Raw genomic sequence first — 22,389 nt, forward strand, 5'->3', positions numbered from 1 at the left:
CAGCCGAGGGCAGAGGGTCCGCTTCGAAGCCCGTTGTCACATTGGCTATTGTCCGGGGACCTCGTTTCCCAGCCAGTGGCCTCCCCACAGGGCTTGTCTCTACATGGCAGCTGGCTTACCCGCTGAGGGATCCTAGAGAGACGGAGAGTGAGCCAGACAGCAGCCACAGGCTCCCTGGGATGTGTGGAGAGAGTAGCATGGAGACATCCACACTACCGCGTGTGAAATAGACAGCCCAGGGGAATTTGCGGTGTGACTCCAGGAACTCACACCAGGGCTCTGTAACAACCTAGAGAAGTGGGATGGGAGGGAGGTCGGGGGGAGGTTCAAGAGTGAGGGGACACAGCTATACCTGTCGCTGATTCATGTTGATGTTTGGCAGAAACCAACACAATATTGTGGAGCAACTATCCTTCAATTAAAAATAAATAAATTTAATTATATATATATATATATAAAGAAGTGGTTACATTGATCTGTTGCCCTAATGGTTCGGGAGCAAGAGCTGAGAATGAAGATAGAACACGAAATCTGGTGCAGTGGGTCAGGGGCCCTGCAGCCTCTATTGGACTGAGGTGCAGAGTCCACTCTGAGTCCAGCTTTTGTTCCTAATTGCAGACTTTCTTTGATCTTACCTTTCTCAAGACACTAACTATACTGATAGAGTCTAGATCTCCTTGTTTTTACCCCTGGGTGTTCCCTTCTGGGCTGGTCTCGGGAACAATCAGCAAGTGCTTAGGCGGCGTTCAGGTCGGACTCCAACCCAGTGTTCCAAGGTCCATGCTCTCATGATCCCAGCCATACTCCCTTCTGGGTCTGGCCTTGGGGTTTGTAACAAGGTGATTATTTTAAGAAAAACATGAACAATAATCATTAACTGATAATCCCTCAGTTTCTTAATATAGGCTGTTTTCCCAGATTCTGTTTCTGTGGAATTTCTCAAAGCTGTGAAAATACATTGTTAGGAATTCCCGCTACATCTCCCCCTTTTTGTTTTTGTAGGAGTAGATATGCCAACTGAGCAACTTCTTACTTCATCAATTCTCAGATGGTTTCTCTCATGCACCTGAGGACTAGACACAAGACAGTCAAAAATAGACATCCTGATATTATGGTACCAAGCAATCCTCCTCCTAAAGTTTTAATCCACATCATGGGGTTAAGTTTATGTAAGCTTTCCTCAATTTCTTCAAATAAATCAGTTTCTGGGAGTAGTTGTAAGTGAGCATTCTGTATATTAGAAATAGTAGCCTGTAACTGAGAAATATCTAAGGATAGATTATCACAAATGTGTCCTCTCAAATGCTTAGATAATTGATCCCAAGTATATGCACTTTGACTCTACTTGTGAGGTGTGACACAAAATGAAGAGATATTCCAGTAACACTTAAGGTGAATTTGTAATTTGAAATTTTGTACTTCATCCCCTAGTAGGAGAACTGCATTTTCTAAATCAATCAATCATTCATTAATTTCTTGATGTATGTGGGTTTGACTTCTCCAGGCAGAACTTGCATTTTGGTGCCATGCTGAACCAGTGTAGTTGTTTGTATAGTTTGATGCATTGCCACCCCAGCTACTACCTTGGTCATGGCTATAGCAATAATTCCCATAATAGCTGCTACAAGTCCAGTAAACCTTTTGGAACATTGTAGTACTTTCTTTGTAACCTTTAAAAGAGCATGTGTTTCAGGGGAGCCTTCCCAGGGTCTGGTTTGATTTACTGGAAGCCATATACCCAATCTCCTTCTTAGTGTAACAAATGGTGATGAGACTTATAAAGAATTTAAGCAGGTATAGAATTTGCAATCCTGGCAAGAAAGTGCTTGTACACTTGCACTGATAGAAATTGTTCCTTTCAAGAACACATAAGGATCTCTCACACAAGCATGAATATAAAATGTCCAGTTTGTACTGGTGTTAAATGTCAATGAATAATTAGTTTTATTGGAATAATGTCCATCCCAAATTTGGAATTTTTCAAGACCTAAAGCCAATTCCCAAATCCCTCCTTGCCCTCTTCCTTGACCTAACTGTGGAAGGGGGGTGACATGCCACTACCATGCCATATAATTGGATGATCTGCAAGAGTCGCAATATTGGTATGGTTAAAGACTTTATGCACCTGCCAATGCAGCCTTTTGTGAGGATTGCAGGACTGATTTTGATGAGAGCAATCAGAGACTGCATACCCTGTAGGGGACTAGTCCCATACAATTCCATAAGAACCATTAATCAAAATTACTCCCTCAGCCCCTCGGCAGTTATCCCACTGAATATGATCTTGTTTTTCAGTCCACAGCTCATGATGCTCGCCTAAAGGTCTGTCTGATTTGGTGTCATTGGATTCTGAGTTGTTATAAGCAGAACTCAGACCAGAGAGAAGATATAGCTGAACCTTAGGATAGTTATGATTTAAAGAATTAGTGGACAGCCAGGCTTGAATAGATAATTTAAGACATCCTGTAGCCGGTCCTACACAAATTGGCCAGGATTCATACCCATAAGTAACATAGAAAGGAGTCCTTTTTTCTTGTTTAAAAAGAAGAGGACGTGTATCTTCAGGCCCTGGTATCCAGGAAGAATCATTAACATAAATGGGGATCATAGAATCCCCCCAGTCAATGGGTTTTAGTAGTGGGAGGCTACGTATGTATGCCCAATAAGTATGATTTTTAGATTCAGCTGTTGCTAGGGGGTATACTCACTGCAGTGGTGATATGAGCAAACATGGCAACAGCCAGATTGTTAGGAGTGACAGCTTTCCCTTCATTTTCTAAGATCTCCTCTGATTTCCGTGATAACCTTTTAATTTGTCCCCAGGTGGGGATCTTGTTCCAATGCGTCAATGGGAGGGGAATCATTATCTTTGTCTGTCCAGACTCAAGCCTTTGAAACTCATTGTTGGGGGCTCTACGTCTCATGCGAAGTGTCTCTCCTGTGGAATATGATACGGTTTCAGATGACACGAGGGAATCCAAACAGGTGTTTCTGAATCACCTGGCGAAACTCCCAAGGCTTCTGTTGGAGATGTGGTCATTACAACTGTCTGACATGTAGGACAAGTCTGCACAATCTGTTTTGGTTGAGCCCAAGTGATATGAGACTTGGTTTTTAAACATTTTGAATTACAGTGTGTCAGATCACGAAAGGCTGATGCCTCTGTAAAGGCTGGAAATAAAATGGCATCGGCTTGAGCATTTCCTTCTGGTAAGGGCCCTGGTAAATTAATATGAGCCTGAATATGAGTAATGTAGAATGGAAATTGTCGGTGTCAAATCACCCGATGTAAATTTGTAAAAAGAGTGTATAATGTGGGTGGGATAGTATCTGTAACAGTTGCTGTTTCTATATGTTTAGTGACATGTGCAGAATATTGAGAATCAGATAAGATATTAATTGCTTGGGGATTACTTTGTAATGCGTGTATGATAGCCAGAATTTCTGCTTGTTGTGCAGAATATCCAGGTGTTTCAATAACTAGCATAAACACGCCTGTATATCCTGCTTTTCCTCGGGTAATGCCATCTGTAAAAATGAAAAGAGCAGAGAGAATGGGGTTGACACTAGTAATTTTAGGCAAAATCCATCTTGTTTGTTTTTAAAACCGCCAGATAAGTAAATCAGGGTAGTGGCTGTCGATTTGTCCAATATAGTCAGCTAAAGCTAGTTGCCGAGATAGTGAATTTCGAAGAGAATGTTTAACTCTTTGGAGGTTAGTGTAGTACAAATAAGGCAGGGATCATGTCCAGTAAGTTGTTGAACACGTTCTCTTCCTTTTAGAATTATAGTGGCTATCATGTCTAAATAAGGGGTAATAGATTTTCTTTGTGAATTAGCTAAGAATATCCCTTCAGTTTGCATAATCAACCCAGTAGGGGAATGAGGGCTAGGGAAGACAAACAACTGGAGGGGTTCTAAAGGGTCTATTCTGCCTCTTTGGCAGTTTTGTACTGCTTGTTCTATGATCGCTAGTTCTTTCTCAGCCTCAGGAGTTAGTTCTCAGGAGCTAATAAGCTCTGGATTTCCTCTTAATAGAATACATGGGATAAAGGATAAACTGGAATCCCTAACTTAGGTTGAATCCAGTTAATGTTTCCTAGTAATTTTTATAAGTCATTTAGAGTTTTAATTGAGTCTCTGTGTATTTACACCTTTTATGGTTTGATTGTAGTACAGGTAAATATATTTCCTAAGCACTGAGAAGGTTGAGTGTATTCTAGTTTATCAGGAGCCAAATACAAGCCAGCATATTTTAAGCATTCCTTTTAGCTTTAAAAATAATTCCTATAGGCTATCAATATCAGGTAAGGCACATAATAAATCATCCCTATAATGAATGATATATGCATGAGGGAATTATTGCTGTGCAAGGTGCAAAATTTTGACAAATACTGGGACTGTTAAGCATACCTTCAGGTATTGAAATATTGAATATTGAAATCTTTTATGTGGCTCCTTTAAATTAATGGAAGGAACTGAAAAGGCGAATCCAGGTTGATCATCGGTATAAAGGAGTAGTGAAAAAACAATCTTTAAGGTCAATAACAAATGCCAGTTTCTTGGAATCCTATTAGGATTAGGTAGGCCAGGCTGTGAAGCACCCATTGGAACAATAATAGCATTAACAGCTCTCAGATCAGTAAGTCTTCTGAATTTGCCAGATTTCTTTTGTATAATGAACACCAGAGAATTCCAAGTGCTAAAGGACTCAATAATATGTCCCTTGCTCAGTTGTTCATTAACTAATTCATGTAAAGCCTCCAGTTTTTCTTGTTTAGAGGCCGCGGCTCTATCCACACAGGTCAATCAGTTTTCCAATTAAGGTATGGGTGTGGGTGGAGGAAGATTAATATGATCAGTGGCCACTAAAGAAAAGGGGGTGGTTTGAAATCTTGAGTAGTCAAAGGATAAAGTCTTCCTTGTTGATTTTTGCCCAGTCCCAATCCTGGTGTATAACCTTGATTGAACACAATTTGGCAATTGGCCTCCATCTATTGATTTGGAAGAATATGTATCTCAGCATGCCATTGTTCCAAGAGATCACAACCCCATAGATTGACAGGTATAGCAGCCATATAAGGTTGGATAGTGGCTGGTTGTTTATCAGGCCCTGAATGAGACAGTACCGTAGTACTTTGTTTTAGTCCTGTGCCTGTCCTAGACCTACAGTAGATATTGGAGCAGGCCTAGTTGGCCATGCATTAGGCCAGTGTTTAGAGCTGATGATAGAAACCTTGGCTCCAGCATCTATTGAACCTTGAATAAGCCACTTATATTGACTTGACAAGTGGGTCTGGATTCCAAAATCTTTTCAGTGAGAAAAATACCAGCCTTGGCTGTGCTTCCAAATGCCCTGGAGCCCTCCTTTTTGTCTGACTGTCCTATACCCACATAGTGAAGTGAAAGTCACTCAGTCATGTCTTGACTCTTTGCAACCCCATGGACTATACAGTTCATGGAATTCTCCAGGCCAGAATACTGGAGCGGGTAGCCTTTCCCTTCTCCAGGGGATCTTCCCAATCTTGGGATTGAACCCAGGTCTCCCACGTTGCAGGTGGATTCTTTACCAGCTGAGCCACAGAGGAAGCCCAGGAATACTGGAGTGGGTAGCCTATCCCTTCTCCAGAGGATCTTCCCGACCCAGGAATCAAACTGGGGTCTTCTGCATTGCAGGCAGATTTTTTACCAGCTGAGCAATGAAGGAAGCTGAGCAATCCTTTCCCCTTCAGAAACCTTCCAGGGAAGAGTGGTAGAGGCCATAACCTTCAATTCTCCTTCATAAACATTGTCTGTAACTTGGTTTATGAATTTGAACTCCCTGGGAAGTCAGCCCCGATCGTCCTCACAATAATCCAACTGTCCCCTGTGGAAGTGGAGGACAGTGGGAAGGAGCCGGAGGAAAAAAAATCCCTCATCATTTTCTTTGGGAGCCAAGGAAACAGGTTTGGAAGATGGCTTGCGCATTTCCCCAGTCTTTACATATTCTAGTTTTTCAAGAGTCATCATCACTTTCATCAAAAGAATCAGAAGTCTGCAAAGGTTCCAGCACTGACTTAATTAATGCCCAAGTACTCCAAATAGAAACAGGGAGCAGAGTCCCTTTTGCATGTTCTTTTTTTTAACTCAGCTCCAGCCTTTTCCCAGACTTTCAAATCTAAGGTCTCTCTTGACAGGAGCCAGCAGCAATATTTATCCACTGCTTGCAACAATTCTAATAATCGCCCTTCACTAATAGAAGCTCCTCCCACTTATAAGAGCTGTCTTAGTAAACAAATATACAGGCAATGGTGTTCTGCACTCCCAACATTTCCCATTTTAACCCCGATTAAATGCCAGAAGGACTTACCAGTGGGAATTTTCAGAGGCCTCTTAACCATCCCAAGTTCTGCATCGCTGTAGTTTTACTCGCTTGTAGGGTCTTCTGCTCCGGCCCCACGTTGGGCACCAGTTGTTGCCCTAACGGTCCTGGGAGTGAGTAACAAGAATGAAGACAGAACACGAAATTTGGTGCAGTGAGTCAAGGGACCTGCAGCCTCTATTGGACTGAGGTGCAGAGTCCACTCTGAGTCCAGCTTTCATTCCTAATTGCAGACTTTCTTTGATCTTATCTTTCTCAAGACACTACACTGACATAGTCTAGATCTCTCTTGTTTTTACCCCAGGCCATGCCCTTCTGGGCTAGTCCCAGAAACAGTCAGCAAGTGCTTAAGCAGTGTTTATGCCTGATGCCTTGGTGTTCCAAGGTCCATGCACTCATGATCCTAGCCATACTCCCTTCTGGGTCTGGCCTTGGGGTTTGTAACAAGGTGATTATTCTAAGAAAAACATGAACTATAATCATTAACATAGTTTCTTAATATATGCTGTTTTTCCAGATTCTATTTCTGTGGAATTTCTCAAGGCTGTGAAATACATTATTAGGAATTCCCACTACATTGACCAGCCCAGGAACAGTGTAGGGGGACACTCAGGAGTATGAATTCCAGGAGGTGGGGCCATGTTGGAGCCTGTCTGCCACTCGCTTCTAAGTCATCTCTGGATCAGAGAAGTCACAGTGAAATTAGGGCTATTGATCTTTTGACATCATCATCATAGTGAAGTCGCTCAGTCGTGTCGACTCTTTGCGACCCTGTGGACTGTAGCCCACCACGCTCCTCCGTCCATGGGGTTTTCCAGGCAAGAGTACTGGAGTGGGTTGCCATCTCCTTCTCCAAGGGATCTTCCTGACCCAGGGATCGAACCTAGGTCTCCCACATTGCAGACAAGGTGCGTTACCATCTGAGCCACCAGGGAAACATCTTTTGGCATATATTACAAATATTTCCCGAACTTTTCATTTGTCTTTTAGTTATGGGACTTTGGTCATATGGCAGTTAACTCTATAGTTAAATCTATTGATATTGTTCTTTATAGTTTCTGATATAAGTTTCTATACACCCTGTGAATTATTAACTTTAAAAAGAAAATGTGGGAAACTTCCCTGGTGGTCCAGTGGCTAAGACTCCACGCTCCCAGTGCAGGGGTCCGAGGTTCAATCCCTACAGGGAACTGGATCCGACCTTCTAATAGATCCTAGAATGTGTTCGCTCAGTCGTGTCTGACTCTTTGCGACCCCATGGACTATAGCCCACCAGGCTCCTCAGTCCATGGAATTTTCCAGGCAAGAGTACTAGAGTTGCCACTTCCTTCTCCAGGGGATCTTCCCAACCCAGGGATTGAACCCAGGTCTCCCGCACTGCAGGCAGACTCTTTACCGTCTGAGCCACGAGGGAAGCCCCAGGATCTAGTAGATCCTGCATACCTCAATACAGACCCAGCACAGCCAAATAAATAATAAAAAGACAGAAAGCGTAGACTGATTAGGTGAAAGTGTAAGCAGCATAAGCTTCCCTCTGGCATTTTAACCAGGATCCAAGTCCTAAGCAAATAGAGAACTCTTGGATACATCATCTAAGCAGTTGCCCATTTATTTAGAAGAGAGGCCTCTAAGGGAGTTTATGGCTTCAACAGGGTTTTTCTAAAACCCCGAGATCTCCCCTCATTTCACTCTTATCCTTGAGTTTTTAGGTTGAGAAAGAGTATTACATCCTTTTCGCATGTAACAATAATAAAGGAAACCAGACAGTGAGGAGAACGTCGTCCATCATCTCCCTACCTTAGCATCTGCTCACACACAAAGCCGAGAGGGGGCAGGGCTGATGTTCAGATCAGGCCAGTGTTTGCAATGCGTGTCAGCACAGTTGTTCCAGAAGGAAGTTTGGCAGTATATGTGAAAAATTATGAAAACCTCTATGCTTTGGATTCATTCATTTTCCTCTACTAGTGCAGAGAAGAGTTCTGCACATGAAGTTGCTCATTCCAGGATTTTTGTAATAGTGAAAAAACGGAATGTAAATGTCTGGTAATGCCTGCTCATGAAATTACGGTTCTTTTGCTCATAGTATTAGTAGCTACTGAAGATGATAATTAGAAAAAGCAGTATGAGACAGTATGGAAACTTTTTATTGTGTAATGGGGGATAAAAGAAGAATATGACATTATTATTATAATAACTGTTTTTGCAACTGTGTAAAACATTTGTGTGCTTGTGGGAAATGACAAAGAATACATAAAAATTATATTAGTACCAAATGCTACTATGGTGGTCTTAATGCCAAAAAAAGAAAAAAATAAATTCGTGCCCTGAGGCCTATTTGAAATTTAAGATCCCTTCAGGGTCTGGAGCTGGAGAGCAGATGGGATCAAGAGGGCCACCCTAATGCCAACTCCAAGGCCTTCTTGCGCCCAGGGAGTTGTTGGCGTCAGACCTCCTCCTTGGGATCTAAACCTCAGCCAGACATGGCGCCCTGGGCTGGAGCAGACCAGATGCTCAGTCAGTTGTGAAGGCTCCCAGAGTCTCCGGGAGAGCCAGGGAGCTGGGCTTAGAAGCCACGAAGCTGGGAGGAATGCCCACCCACCGCCATGGGGCTGCTCCAGAGATACCCTCACTGTGCCTTGCACCCTGGCCCCAGGCCATTCTCGCACTGCCGTGCCAGAAACTCAGCCCTACTGTCCCCAGAGGCCAGATGCCACCCAAGCCAACTGTCCCAAAGATGTGTGTCCCCGTGTGCCTGATTCTTCACATGGCCCTCTGCTGAATCAGTCTCACACGAGCACGTCTGTTTGTTGCCAGGATCAACAGGTCATCTGCCTGCATGCCCCTCGCTCAGGGGAGCCTGGGAATGCTCAGAGTCTGGCTGCCGCCCTGGGAAATTAACACATTGTAGGAAAGCTGTGACAAGTGTTCATCAGCTCCACCTGTAGCAATTGTCCCTTACGGATGGTAGGCCTGCTTGCTGTATTCCGTGGCCTCTATGATGAAGGGGCCTTTCAAAATTCAAAACGGACAGGATAAACTGATACGGCATTTTTTCTTACATATTTCTTTTAAATATTTATTTGTTTGCGCCAGGTCTTAGTTGCAGATGCGGGATCTTCAGTTGCAGCATGTGAGATCTAGTTCTCCAACCAGGGATTGAACCTGGGTCCCCTGCTTTGGGAGCAGAGTCCCAAACACTGGACCCCCAGGGAAGTCACTATACGGCCTTTTTTAGAAAGGAATTTAGCAATATGTGTAATGGTCCTAAAAAATATTAACATTCTTTGCCCAGGAATTCTACTTCTGGAGGTCCATACAAGGACACAAACAAAGATTCATATATCAAAATATCCATCACTGCATTCCTGATCATAGTGGAAAGTAGGAGATGACTAAATGCCGGGCATGGTTAAGGAGGGGCTGATTAAGTCAGAACAGAGGCAGAGGGTGAATCGGGAGCTGACAAGCCCGGGGCCGTGTTTGAATGTTGCCTCTGCGACTCCGTAGTGCCTCATGGTGTATCATTGGGCTTATGACTTATTCTCTCAGTGGCAAAGTGGATATTGTTTTAGTATCAAATTCATAAGACCATTATGAGAATCAAAAGAGCTGACATGTGAAATATTTAGAACAGTGCCTGGCACATAGCAAATATTGGGAAAATATTAGCTATTATTATTATAGTTATTAAAATTGTGTTTATAAAGATTTTACTGACACATTCAAATGGTCATAGGGTTTAGTTGAAAAACAACAGTCAGTCTTATATTATCAATATGATGTCAGTTATGTAAACAGTGCCCATAAAGGGAGGGCATATCTCAAAACGTCCGCAGTTTTTTTTTTTAATGTTTGAGTACAGGGGCTTGTGGATAATTTTAATTCTTTTCCTTTGTGAAAAAGTGAAAGTCTCTCAGGCATGTCCCACTCATTGCAACCCCATGGCCTGTACGGCCCATGAAATTCTCGAGGCCAGAATACTGGAGTGGGTAGCCTTTCCCTTCTCCAGGGGATCTTCCTGTGTTTAGTTCACCGGTTTTCTTCAGGAACCTATATACCTTCCATGCTAAAAGGAAGTATTCATGCGCACCTGGCACATACGTTTGTGTCTTTTTTAAATTGGTTGATTATTTTAGCTGTGCTGAGTCTTTGTGGCTGCGTGGGCTTTTCTCTAGTTGTGGGCTACTCTCTACTTGCAGCCCGAGGGCTCAGTACTTGTGGCTCGAGGCTTAGTTGCTCTGAGGCATATGGGATCTTCCCGGAGGAGGAAGTCGAATCTGTGTATCCTTAACCACTGGACCACCAGGGAAGTTCTGTTTATATTTCCCAAGAGAAATTTCTCGTGAAGACCCTTAGTGATGTAAGTGTGGGCTGTTTGGGTCAGATCAAAATAGAACACTGACCTGCTGAGCTGACCTGCTGAGCATGAAAGGAGAATTAGAAACTTCTTGGACTGGATGGTGTTTGGTGCGTGTTGTAGGCCCTGACAGGGGCTTTCTCTGTTTCATTCCCAAAAGGCCCCCAAAGCAGTTCCTGTGGTTGTGCCCATTTTGCTGTGATGAAATGAAGTTTAGAGGTTAAATCCCCTGCCCGGTGGCATAGCCAGTGAGCAGCTAGCTGGTCTGGGTGGTTTGGCTCCAGTGTTTGGGGACACACCCCCGAACCTTTACCTAATGAGGAATCTGCATGTGATCCATCCTCTTCTTTCCTTCAGTACCGCGTGCACATACAGTCTTCCATGTGACGTCATATGGCGGTCTCTAACCTCGGCGCGCTGGCAGAAACGCACAGTCCTTGTTTCTCTGCTTTTTGCACGCATTCATGTTCTTGTTTTCACATATTTGGCTGATATACAAATACCTGCTCTCTTACCCTTTACGTCTGCCTTGGCATTTTTATTTGGCCTGGATTATCTGAAATGACATGTTGCTTTCATGATAAAATATTATTTTTATGATTTATTATTCCTATAATTTACATTTTAGCTTAGTCAAAAATTAAACATATGGTTTATGTACTTCACTTATTTTAATAAAATAAATTTCACTTCTTTTAGATATGCATTTAGTAATAAGTATAAAAATATATGGACTTCCCAGGTGGTGCTAGTGGTTCAGAACCCTCCTGCCAATGCAGACGTAAGAGACCGAGGTTTGGTCCCTGGGTCGGGAAGATCTCCTGGAGGAGGGCATGGCAACCTGCTCCAGTGTTCTTGCCTGGAGAATCCCCTGGATAGAGGAGCCTGGCGGGCTATGGACCATAGGCAGAGAGTTGGACAGGACTGAAGCAACTTAGCATGCACCTACACACATACAAATATATATTTAAAAGAAGTGAAATTTCTTATGGAGAAATTTTCTATTAAAAAATCTTCCCCCAATAATCTTCCTAATTACAAAGAAGGAATTTGTGATTTTTTTTTAACCCCCAAGTAACAACTGAGCTAGAGACAGAAGAAAGAGATCAAGTGAGAATTAAAAGATCTTTCAATATATGAACAGTTAATCATTTGCAAGAGTAAACTCTAGCTAAAAAAAAAAAAAAAATGGAGAGCCTGAATGAATCATTTGTCTCACTCCACTGGCAAAAAGGTAAGAGATTGACAGTGGTCATCTGGTTGGTGGTGATCCTAACCTTTAGTGTTTTAGGGTTTATCCCTCTGCTTGCACTTGACCATGTTCTTTCTCCTCTGGCCCTTACTTTGGGACAGGATGGAGTATGGGGAAGAGGTTAGTTTAGGAGGCAGAGAGAGATAAAATGCAGCCCTCCTGACAATAGACAAGCCCAGGTGTGTCTGACCAGTTCCCCAGGAGCCTGCACGCTGCTGACCACACCCTCTGTGAAACTCTCTTCCTTTGTCAACTGTCCAGTTCTTCCTCCCAGGCCACTCCTTCACCTTCTGTTCCATGGACTGGTCTGTCTCTGCCCCTCAAGTTAAATGTTATCATTCTCTATAGTAACCCTCTTCCCCTGTGACCACCAGGAACCCTGCTTGTTCCCTTGCTTCACCTACCAGCTCTCTGTGCAGTCTCAGTCATTTATTAAGCATCTCCTATGTGTCAGTCATTGGATTAGATGCTTTTCTTTTTTTAGGTATTGTAATTTATGAACAGTGAAATACACAGGCCTGACTGAGCAACTGAACTGAACTGACATATATAGTTCAGTGCATTTTAAAATTTATTTATTTATTTGGCTGCATTGGGCCATAGTTACAGCACTCAGGATCTTCATTGCTTCATGTGGAATCTTTCCTTGCAGCACACAGCCTCTCTAGTTGCAGCTAGAGGGCTCAGTTGCTCTGAGGCATGTGGGATCTTAGTTCCCAACCAGGGGATGAACCCCCATCCCCTGCTTTGCAAGGCAGATTCTTAACCACTGGACCACCGGGAAAGTCCTTCCCTTCAGTGCATTTACACAAACATACGTTTACATAACCGACACCAACATACATCCTTTAAAAATCTCGTGTTGCCTTGAGTTGCCATCCTTATTTTATAGGTGAGGAAACAGGCTGGCAGGAGTTAAGTCATTTGATCAAGGTCCCACGGCTGTTTTATCGAGAAACTAGAATTATGATCCAGATTGAACCTTTCTAGGAGATAGTGCTCTGCTTTAGGTGATGGGAACTCACCGTGTTCAAAACTACACTTGGCCCGTCTTCTTTGATTCTGTTAGAGCTATTGATTCCAAACTGGCCTACCTGAAAAGGCAGCTTATGACTCATATAACTGAAAAGTACTGGCATAAGCTTCAGGCACATCTTGATCAGAGTTCGCATGTCTCTTGATTTATGTCTCAACCAGCACCTCTGGACTGTTTCCTCAGCTTTGGGTTCAGTATTAGATACACTTTCTCCTTGTGGGGCAAGAAGGCCTCATTAGCTCCAGCCATACATCCATGTTGCTTCGCAGGTAGCACTAATGGTAAAAGAACCTGCCTGCCAGTGCCAATGCAGGCGACGTAAGAGACTCAGGTTTGATCCCTGGGGTGGAAAGATTACCCTGGAGAAGGAAATGGCAACCCATTCTAGTATTCTTGCCTGGAAAATTCCATGGACAGAGCCTGGTGGGCTGCAGTCCATGGAGTCGGGCTACATTCCATGGGGTAGCAAAGAGTCGGACATGACTGAGCGATTGAGCACACACACACACACTCACATCCCACGAGGGAAAAGGAAGGAGGGGAAATAGGTACTTATGGGTAACTCAGTATCTTACTCTATATTTCCTGAGAATTCTGTGAGTCAAAATAGAAAGTTCTGATGTCAGTGCTTTGTCATAGAGTAAATAATGCAAAATGTAGTGACTTTATAATTATTTTGATAGAAGAGGAATGATGGCTGTTTAAAAAGAGGTTCTATTTGTTCATTTACTTCTCTGAACATATGGTTTCACTTTTCAAAGACCATTTTTGGCCCTAAAATCCAGATGACAGTGTATAAATATAGGGAAAACACAGGAAAGAAACCACCTCCCAAAACAGCATATTGCCAAAACTAAAAGGAGTACTTACACGGTAAAATTGTACAGTGGCTTTTTAAAAAGTAAATGTGTTATAATTAGGTCAGCTAGTCAAGCAAAAATAAAATAATTTCATTGTGAATTGTAAAAACAAAAAAAAGAACTAAACAGAGGAATTTTTTTATTGTGCATATCCTTTCCTCCTTAAAAAAATAGGGGGAGGGGAGCGGATTTTTTTTTTTTTTTTAGGTGGAACTATCCATCAAAAAGTAGTTTTCTCCCAAACTGAAATGTTCACTCTTCTTCCCTCCAATGCTTCCAGGGAATGGAAGACATCCTTCGCTGCTTCATCAAAGAGGGCAATGCCGAAATGATCCGCCAGATCGAGTTTATCATCAAGCAGCTCAATTCAGGTCCGTTTAATGCAAGAATCTATTATCTATCTTTTGAGTCTTTCACATGTGCTAGGAAGACACACAGGCCTTCTTCAAGGGACTTGTCTTATTTTAGAATTCATCCCAGAGGCCTTAAGGAGGCTGGCGTGATCCAAGTGAACAAACAAAAGTTCAGCCAGGTGGTCAAGGCCACATTGTCCCAAGATCAACAATCTCTTGTCACACTTTTGGCCTAAGTCAACAAAAAAGCATTCAGAAGCAATTGCAGAAACTCTTCTCTAACTGGAAGTTCTCTTTATGTGTACCTCCCCCTCCTAATTATTGTATTTCCCTTGGCTCAGTAGGGTAGCTGTTCTCAGGTCAATGAACCATAATAAAATGGGGCCCAAGGGTCAGATAGTGAAAGAAAGAGGCCAGTCTTTCCAGAACCACTGTGGAAAGTGAACACATCCTCCCACGTGCATCCCTCCAGAAGAATCCATGTTGCCAGTCCACAACTCTGGACGATGTTTCTTCCTTTCTTTCATTACTGCGACCACCCAACCAAATCCCGTAAGCAAGAAAGGAAGCCTTGGATGGGACTAGGTGGTGGGGAATCTCTTAGCTCTTCCTGTGGCTTCCTGATGCCTTGATCCTGACTTGTACACATTGCCAGAGGCACCTGGTGCTGCTGACATCCTGGGCCAAGTTTGTCACTTACATCTTTTCTACACGCCCTCATCCCATCACTGAACATCCAAATGTATAGATCCTGTTTCTTACTTGAGTGGAGGTAAGAAATCAATCACCTGTTCCCTGCTCCAGCTGCAGGGCCAAGTTTGACCAAGGCCAAGCAAAAGGGAGATGCCTAAAGTCCTTCCCCAGAGGACGCCACAGGTGGCTCTCCTGGGTTCACAGCCAAGGCTGAACCAGGCAGTCACCTGGAGAGATCTGAAAACCCCTAAGGCAGCAGCACCCCATGGCAATTAAATCAGAACCTCTGGGGGAGCCCCAGGAGAGAAATAGTGTTTAAAACTCCTAGGCGGTTCCCATATGCAGCCAAGGTGGTGCCTCCCTCCCTTGGACGGACACAGAAGTGAGAAGGCGCAGGAGGAGGTTAGAGGGCTCCCCAGCAACAGGAGGTGGCTGGGAGAGCAGCTGGTGAGGTTAAACCTCTGCTGTCTTCAGATGGGGGGACCCATTTCCATTCAAACCTCCTACCCTTTGTATTTTATGGCAAGCTAGAGTCATCCCAAGTTCAGGTGAGCAACAAACAGAACTATATTTTCTGTAGTTGCTGTATTTCTGATTTCCATTCTGCTAGGCAGGCATGTTGAAAAAATAATAATAAAATGATTTTTTATAAATAAAATAATACATAAATTATATAAATATAAATAATAAAAATAAATAATAAATAAAAAAGGGAGCCGAGGTTGCTCCCTAACATTCTGTGGGTCGGCTACAATTTGGGAAGGTGGGGGAATGCTGGAGAAGCTGTGGCCTGTCTGCTCTGTGGTCACTGACTGAGACCTCCCTCCCAGGCCAGCACAGTGTCTTGTCTCCCTGGCCAAGAAGCACCTCTTTTTCTAACACAAAACTAGCCCTTGGACCAGCATGCTAATGAATGTGAGGAGGAGGGGTCAGTCTACTGTTTTGTAAGGGATGTGCTTTGGCAGGAAGTTATCGTGGATGGAGCTAAAGCCTTACAACCTTGTGTATTCCGGACAAACTTGGGATCTACCTGCTCAGCTCTGGAAATTCCAGTTTAAATAGAGGGCCTACAGTAGTTCTTTTTCATCTCAAGCACAGAAGCTGTTCTGTATCCATCAGACAGTGGAAGGACCCCAGAGAGGATTACCCAGGAGTCTGCTGCTTTATACCCAAATTAGAAAAATCATTGAACATTTGGGTGGAGGATCAGAAACACGCACACAAATACCTTAGGATATGTGTCATAGGCATCAAGTCAGAATGAATCTATAAGCATTGTGCTGAAACCTAGAGGACGGAGAGCTAGAGAGTTTTCATCCGGTCCAGGCTTCATCCTCAAGGGGAAATTAATAGCAGGGCTTCCCTGGTGGCTCAGCGTAAAGAATCCACCTGCAGTACAGGTGACGCAAGTTCCATCCCTGGTTTGGGAAGATCCCCTGGAGAAGAAAATGGCAACCCCCTCCAGTATTCTTGCCTGGAGAATCCCATGAACAGAGGAGCCTAGTGGGCTGCAGCCCAGGGAGTTGCAAAGAGTCGGACACGACTTAGTCAATAAACAACAACGGTGAACCATGGGAGCCTTCAGGAGCTCAGCCTGCCATGACCACTAGCCTACCCTCTGTGGAAAATGGTGGGATTTACAAATAGATGTAGTTTGAATCTCAACTCTCACTTACTGGGAATGTGACCATAATGTGTCTTTTATGCTCCATGCCTCTGTTTGCTCTATGCTATAAAACAGGGATAAAAGTCAACAAACTCTACTGAAGATTAAGTCAAATTGCATGTGTGACACCATCTAGAATAATACTTAGCAATAAGATTGATACTAGTCTACTTTCTTTCTCCTAAATTACTCTCAAATTATATGTTGGCTTTAATTTTTCTCATGCCACGACTAACGTGTTTTGTCAAAAATAGAGAGAGAGATTTACAATTGCTTAGCATGATATCAAACTATGCTGAAATGGTACCAGGAACAGTTCTTGCCTTGAGAAGCCCATGAACAGTAGGAAAAGGCAAAATGATAGGATACTGGAAGAGGAACTCCCCAGGTAGGGAGATGCCCAATATGCTACTGGAGATCAGTGAAGAAATAACTCCAGAAAGAATGAAGGGATGGAGCCAAAGCAAAAACAATACCCAGCTGTGGATGCGACTGGTGATAGAAGCAAGGTCTGATGCTGTAAAGAACAATATTGCATAGAAACCTGGAATGTCAGGTCCATGAATCAAGGCAAATTGGAAGTGGTCAAACAGGAGATGGCAAAAGTGAACGTCGACATTCTAGGAATCAGCAAGCTAAAATGGACTGGAATGGGTGAATTTAACTCAGATGACCATTATATCTATGACTGCAGGCAGGAATCCCCTAGAAGAAATGGAGTAGCCATCATGGTCAACAAAAGAGTCCAAAATGCAGTACTTGGATGGAATCTCAAAAATGACAGGATGATCTCTGTTCGTTTCCAAGGCAAACCATTCAATATCGTGGTAATCCAAGTCTATGCCCCAACCAGTAACACTGAAGAAGCTGAAGTTGAATGGTTCTATGAAGACCTACAAGACATTTTAAAACTAATACCCGCAAAAGTAGGAAGTCAAGAAACACCTGGAGTAACAGGCAAGTTTGGCCTTGGAATATGGAATGAAGCAGGGCAAAGGCTAATAGAGTTTTGCCAAGAGAACGCACTGGTCATAGCAAACACCCTCTTCCAACAACACAAAAGAAGACTCTACACATGGACATCACTAGATGGTCAACACCAAAATCAGACTGATTATATTCTTTGCAGCCAAAGATGGAGAAGCTCTATATAGTCAACAAAAACAAGATCAGGAGCTGACTGTGGCTCAGATCATGAACTTCTTATTGGCAAATTCAGACTTAAACTGAAGAAAGTAGGGAAAACCACTAGACCATTCAGGTATGGCCATAATGAAATCCCTTATGGTTATACAGTGATAGTGAGAAATAGATTTAACTAGATCTGATAGATAGAGTGCCTGATGAATTATAGACTGACGTGCCTGACATTGTACAGGAGACAGGGATCAAGACCATCCCCATGGAAAAGAAATGCAAAAAAGCAAAATGGCTGTCTGGGGAGGCCTTACAAATAGCTGTGAAAAGAAGAGAAGTGAAAAGCAAAGGAGAAAAGGAAAGATATAAGCATCTGAATGCAGAGTTCCAAAGAAGCAAGAAGAGATAAGAAAGCCTTCCTCAGCGATCAATGCAAAGAAATAGAGGAAAACAACAGAATGGGAAAGACTAGAGATCTTGACATACCAAGGGAACATTTCATGCAAAGATGAGCATGATAAAGGACAGAAATGGTATGGACGTAACAGAAGCAGAAGATATTAAGAAGAGGTGGCAAGAATACACAGAAGAACTGTACAAAAAAGATCTTCAGGACCCAGGTAATCACAAAGGTATGATCACTCACCTAGAGCCAGACATCCCAGAATGTGAAGTCAAGTGGGCCTTGGAAAGCATCACTATGAACAAAGCTAGGGGAGGTGATGGAATTCCAGTTGAGCTATTTCAAATCCTGAAAGATGATGCTGTGAAAGTGCCACACTCAATATGCCAGCAAATTTGGAAAATTCAGCAGCGGCCACAGGACTGGAAAAGGTCAGTTTTCATTCCAATCCCAAAGAAAGGCAATGCCAAAGAATGCCCAAACTACCACACACTTGCACTCATCTCACATGCTAGTAAAGTAATGCTCAAAATTCTCCAAGCCAGGCTTCAGCAATATGTGAACCGTGAACTTCAAGATGTTCAAGCTGGTTTTAGAAAAGGCAGAGGAACCAGAGATCAAATTGCCAGCATCCGCTGGATCATGGAAAAAGCAAGAGAGTTCCAGAAAAACATCTATTTCTGCTTTATTGACTATGCCAAAGCCTTTGACTGTGTGGATCACAATAAACTGTGGAAAATTCTTCAAGAGATGGGAATACCAGACCACCTGACCTGCCTCTTGAGAAACCTATATGCAGGTCAGGCAGCAACAGTTAGAACTGGACATGGAACAACAGACTGGTTCCAGATAGGAAAAGGAGTACGTCAAGGCTGTATATTGTCACCCTGCTTATTTAACTTATATGCAGAGTACATCTTGAGAAACGCTGGAATGGAAGAAGCACAAGCTGGAATCAAGATTGCTGGGAGAAATATCAATAACCTCAGATATGCAGATGATACCACCCTTATGGCAGAAAGTGAAGAAGAACTAAAAAGCCTCTTGATGAAAGTGAAAGAGGAGAGTGAAAAAGTTGTCTTAAAGCTCAACATTCAGAAAACAAAGATCACGGCATCTGGTCCCATCACCTCATGGGAAATAGATGGGGAAACAGTGGAAACAGTGTCAGACTTTATTTTGGGGGGGGGGCTCCAAAATCACTGCAGATGGCGACTGCAGCCATGAAATTAAAAGACATTTACTCCTTGGAAGGAAAGTTATGACCAACCTAGATAGCAAATTCAAAAGCAGAGACATTACTTTGCCAACAAAGGTCTGTCTAGTCAAGGCTATGGTTTTCCAGTAGTCATGCATGGATGTGAGAGTTGGACTGTCAAGAAAGCTGAGTGCCGAAGAATTGATGCTTTTGAACTGTGGTGTTGGAGAAGACTCTTGAGAGTCCCTTGGACTGCAAGGAGATCCAACCAGTCCATTCTGACGGAGATCAGCCCTGGGATTTCTTTGGAAGGAATGATGCTAAAGCTGAAACTCCAGTACTTTGGCCACCTCATGCGAAGAGTTGACTCACTGGAAAAGACTTTGATGCTGGGAGGGATTGGGGACAGGAGGAGAAGGGGACGACAGAGGATGAGATGGCTGGATGGCATCACCAACTCAATGGACATGAGTTTGAGTGAACTCCAGGAGTTAGTGATGGACAGGGAGGCCTGGCGTGCTGCAATTCATGGGGTCGCAAAGAGTCGGACACAACTGAGCGACTGAGCTGAACTGAACTCTCAAGAGGGGCTTCCCAGGTGGCTCAGTGGTAGAGAATCCACCTGCGATACAGGAGATTGGGGTTTGATCCCAGGATCGGGAAGATCCCCTGGAGTAGGAAATGCCTACCCACTCCAGTATTCTTGCCTGGGAAATCCCATGGACAGAGGAGTCTGGTGGGCTGCAGTTCATGGGATCACAAAAGTGTCAGACATGACTGAGAGACTAAAACAGTAACTCTCAGAAGGGTATTTTCGCATCCCTGGAGAAGGAAATGGCAACCCACTCCAATGTTCTTGCCTGGAGAATCCCAGGGACGGCGGAGCCTGGTGGGCTGCCATCCGTGGGGTCGCACAGAGTCGGACACGACTGAAGTGACTCAGCGGCAGCAGCAGTAGTTGAAGGATTTTGTTGGCCCAGGCTCCCAACTGTGGTTATAGTTATTCACTGACTTTTTTCCTTTGCAGAAGAGCTGCTGGATGGTGTTCTTGAGTCTGATGATGATGAAGATGAAGATGATGAGGTGAGTTGGAGGCTCTTCACACCGCATAGAAAGCTTGGGCCAACTCTCTTCTTTGCCTTGAAAAGTTAGCCTTGAAATGGAGATTTCAGCCCCTGCTGTGTTACCTCTCATGACTCTGTGGATCCGCTGGAGCTCAGCGGGGTGGTCTCCCTTGGGGTGTCTGGTAGCTGTTCTCCATGTCCAAGCTGGCATCGTGTCCTCCACATTCCCTCTCCATGCGGCCTCTAATCCCTCAGTTGTCCAGCCTGGACTTCCATATTGGTTGGAGACTGGGCTCCAAGGGGAAGAAAGTGGAAGCTTCCGCCCTCATGTGGGCTCAGCAGTCTCAGAACATCACTGCTGCTCCGGGCGCAGGACGACCAGCTCACACGGGGGCAGAAGTTAGACCCCACCACACGACGGGCAGGGTGGGAGGACGCGAGGGTGGCGTGTTTGGAGACTAGCCTTGGTGGGTTCGCTGCATTCGACATGGAGATGCCACGCTCTACGGCACTGGGGTTGGTGGGAGGTTGAAAGATGGCAGGTCTTGAGCCAGGGTTTTCGCTCTGAAGGGGCAAGAGTCTGCCCTGTCTCCCTCAAGGGTGGGAACCTTGGCCCTGGAGGCTCCCGGGGAGAACTGGTTCAGAGCCGGCAGACGAACCACTTGGCCCAGTCATTTGCATTCCTTAGCTGTGGGTTTCCTGGGCGGTGAGGTCTGCCCACCTGTGTGTTTTAGAGCATGAAGGTTCAGGGGTCTGAGCGTGCCTTGTGAAGTGGTGTGAGTGAGAATGGTGACGCATGAGCTACAGATGGATTTTCACATGACGGGCTTTTTCATTATTTTTCCTTCAGAACTAAAAAGCCAGATGTGGTAATAAGTTCTCTGTGGAAATAAGTGATCTGCATTTCTTCTATTTTGTGGGGCACATTTATTCCTGAAGTGAATGCTGGAAGATGTATTACTATTTGGAGTTGTGGGCTGTCCGTTTAAAAGGTGTGTAAAGGCCAGGTTTCTGTTCATTGATGGCATTGGTTGGGGGAGAGAGTTCATTTAAGAGCCCTCAGCCTAAGAGGGCGGCTCCACCCGAGATGGGGACTGGCTTGTGAGAGTGTCCCACCGCAGCCAGCCTCCTGCCTGCCATTTTCCTAACGGGCTGTAGGTGGCGCCAGCGGGTGCTCCTGCTCCCTGCAGTTCCGGCGGCCGGGCCAGCACCTTCTCCAGGCCCCTTCCCTTCAAAGGTGCATCCAGACAAGGCAGGAGGCCAGCCTCAGGTCACACAGAGTTGATCACAGTAAGATCTGGTTTAGAACAGGCATCAGCAGACCTTTTCTAGAAAGAGGAAACTTGTGAATATTTTAGCTTTGCAGGCCACGCAGTTTCATTCACCCAGATGGACCATTGTAACACAAAGTAGCCATGGGCAGTAAAAAAATCATGAACGCGGTTGTGTTCCCATGAATCTTTTTCCAATGTGTCCTAAAGTTTGAATTTCATATGATTTTTGCGTCATTGATATTTTTTTCAAATATTTTTAAATGTGAAAACCATTCTTAGTTTACTGGCCTTACAACAACAGACACCTTAGCCCACAGGCCACTGTTTGCCAACCCCAGAGAGAACTCAGCTCCCGGACTCACTGGGGCTTCTCAGCACTGTGACAAGCAAGACACCACCTGTGTGCCAGGCCCTTCAGCAGCATTTTATATTTTGAGTTAACATCTTAATTATTTCATTCCAGTAACTTTTTGTCCACATAAAGCTTCCTTAAAGATCTGTTTTCTTCCCCCCTGTTATCTCTTTGGGGCCGTTTTGTTTTATTACCATTAACTCTTTTGTTTTTGTACTGCATGGGAAATTTCATTTGGTTCGACTATTCTGTTAATGGTGGAATTTCAACTTTTGGAATTTCCCCATGGAAGTTAGAGTAGATGATAGCTAAGTTATAGTTTTAGTAGACTATAACTATAATTAAAAAGTGATAGTAGACTACAACTATAGAACTACAGTTGT

The 22,389-nt window shown here is 43.9% G+C and overlaps 1 protein-coding gene across 4 annotated transcripts in view; it reads left to right on the forward strand.

Moving 5' to 3' along the window:
* Window positions 1-22,389, forward strand: part of ARMC9 (armadillo repeat containing 9) — a 184,634-nt gene that overhangs the window by 73,507 nt on the left and 88,738 nt on the right. For all 4 annotated transcript variants that reach the window (XR_006058866.2, XM_060410505.1, XM_015093598.4 and 1 more), the window contains exons 18-19: window positions 14,147-14,237; window positions 20,344-20,399. Coding sequence is in view for 3 of the 4 variants with exons in the window: in XM_060410505.1 (XP_060266488.1) it covers window positions 14,147-14,237; window positions 20,344-20,399 (147 nt within the window). In the remaining variant the exon portion in view is untranslated. The remainder of the gene's footprint in view (window positions 1-14,146; window positions 14,238-20,343; window positions 20,400-22,389) is intronic.

This window comes from Ovis aries, chromosome 2 (genome assembly GCF_016772045.2).
Source record: "Ovis aries strain OAR_USU_Benz2616 breed Rambouillet chromosome 2, ARS-UI_Ramb_v3.0, whole genome shotgun sequence".
Taxonomy (NCBI): Eukaryota; Metazoa; Chordata; class Mammalia; order Artiodactyla; family Bovidae; genus Ovis; species Ovis aries.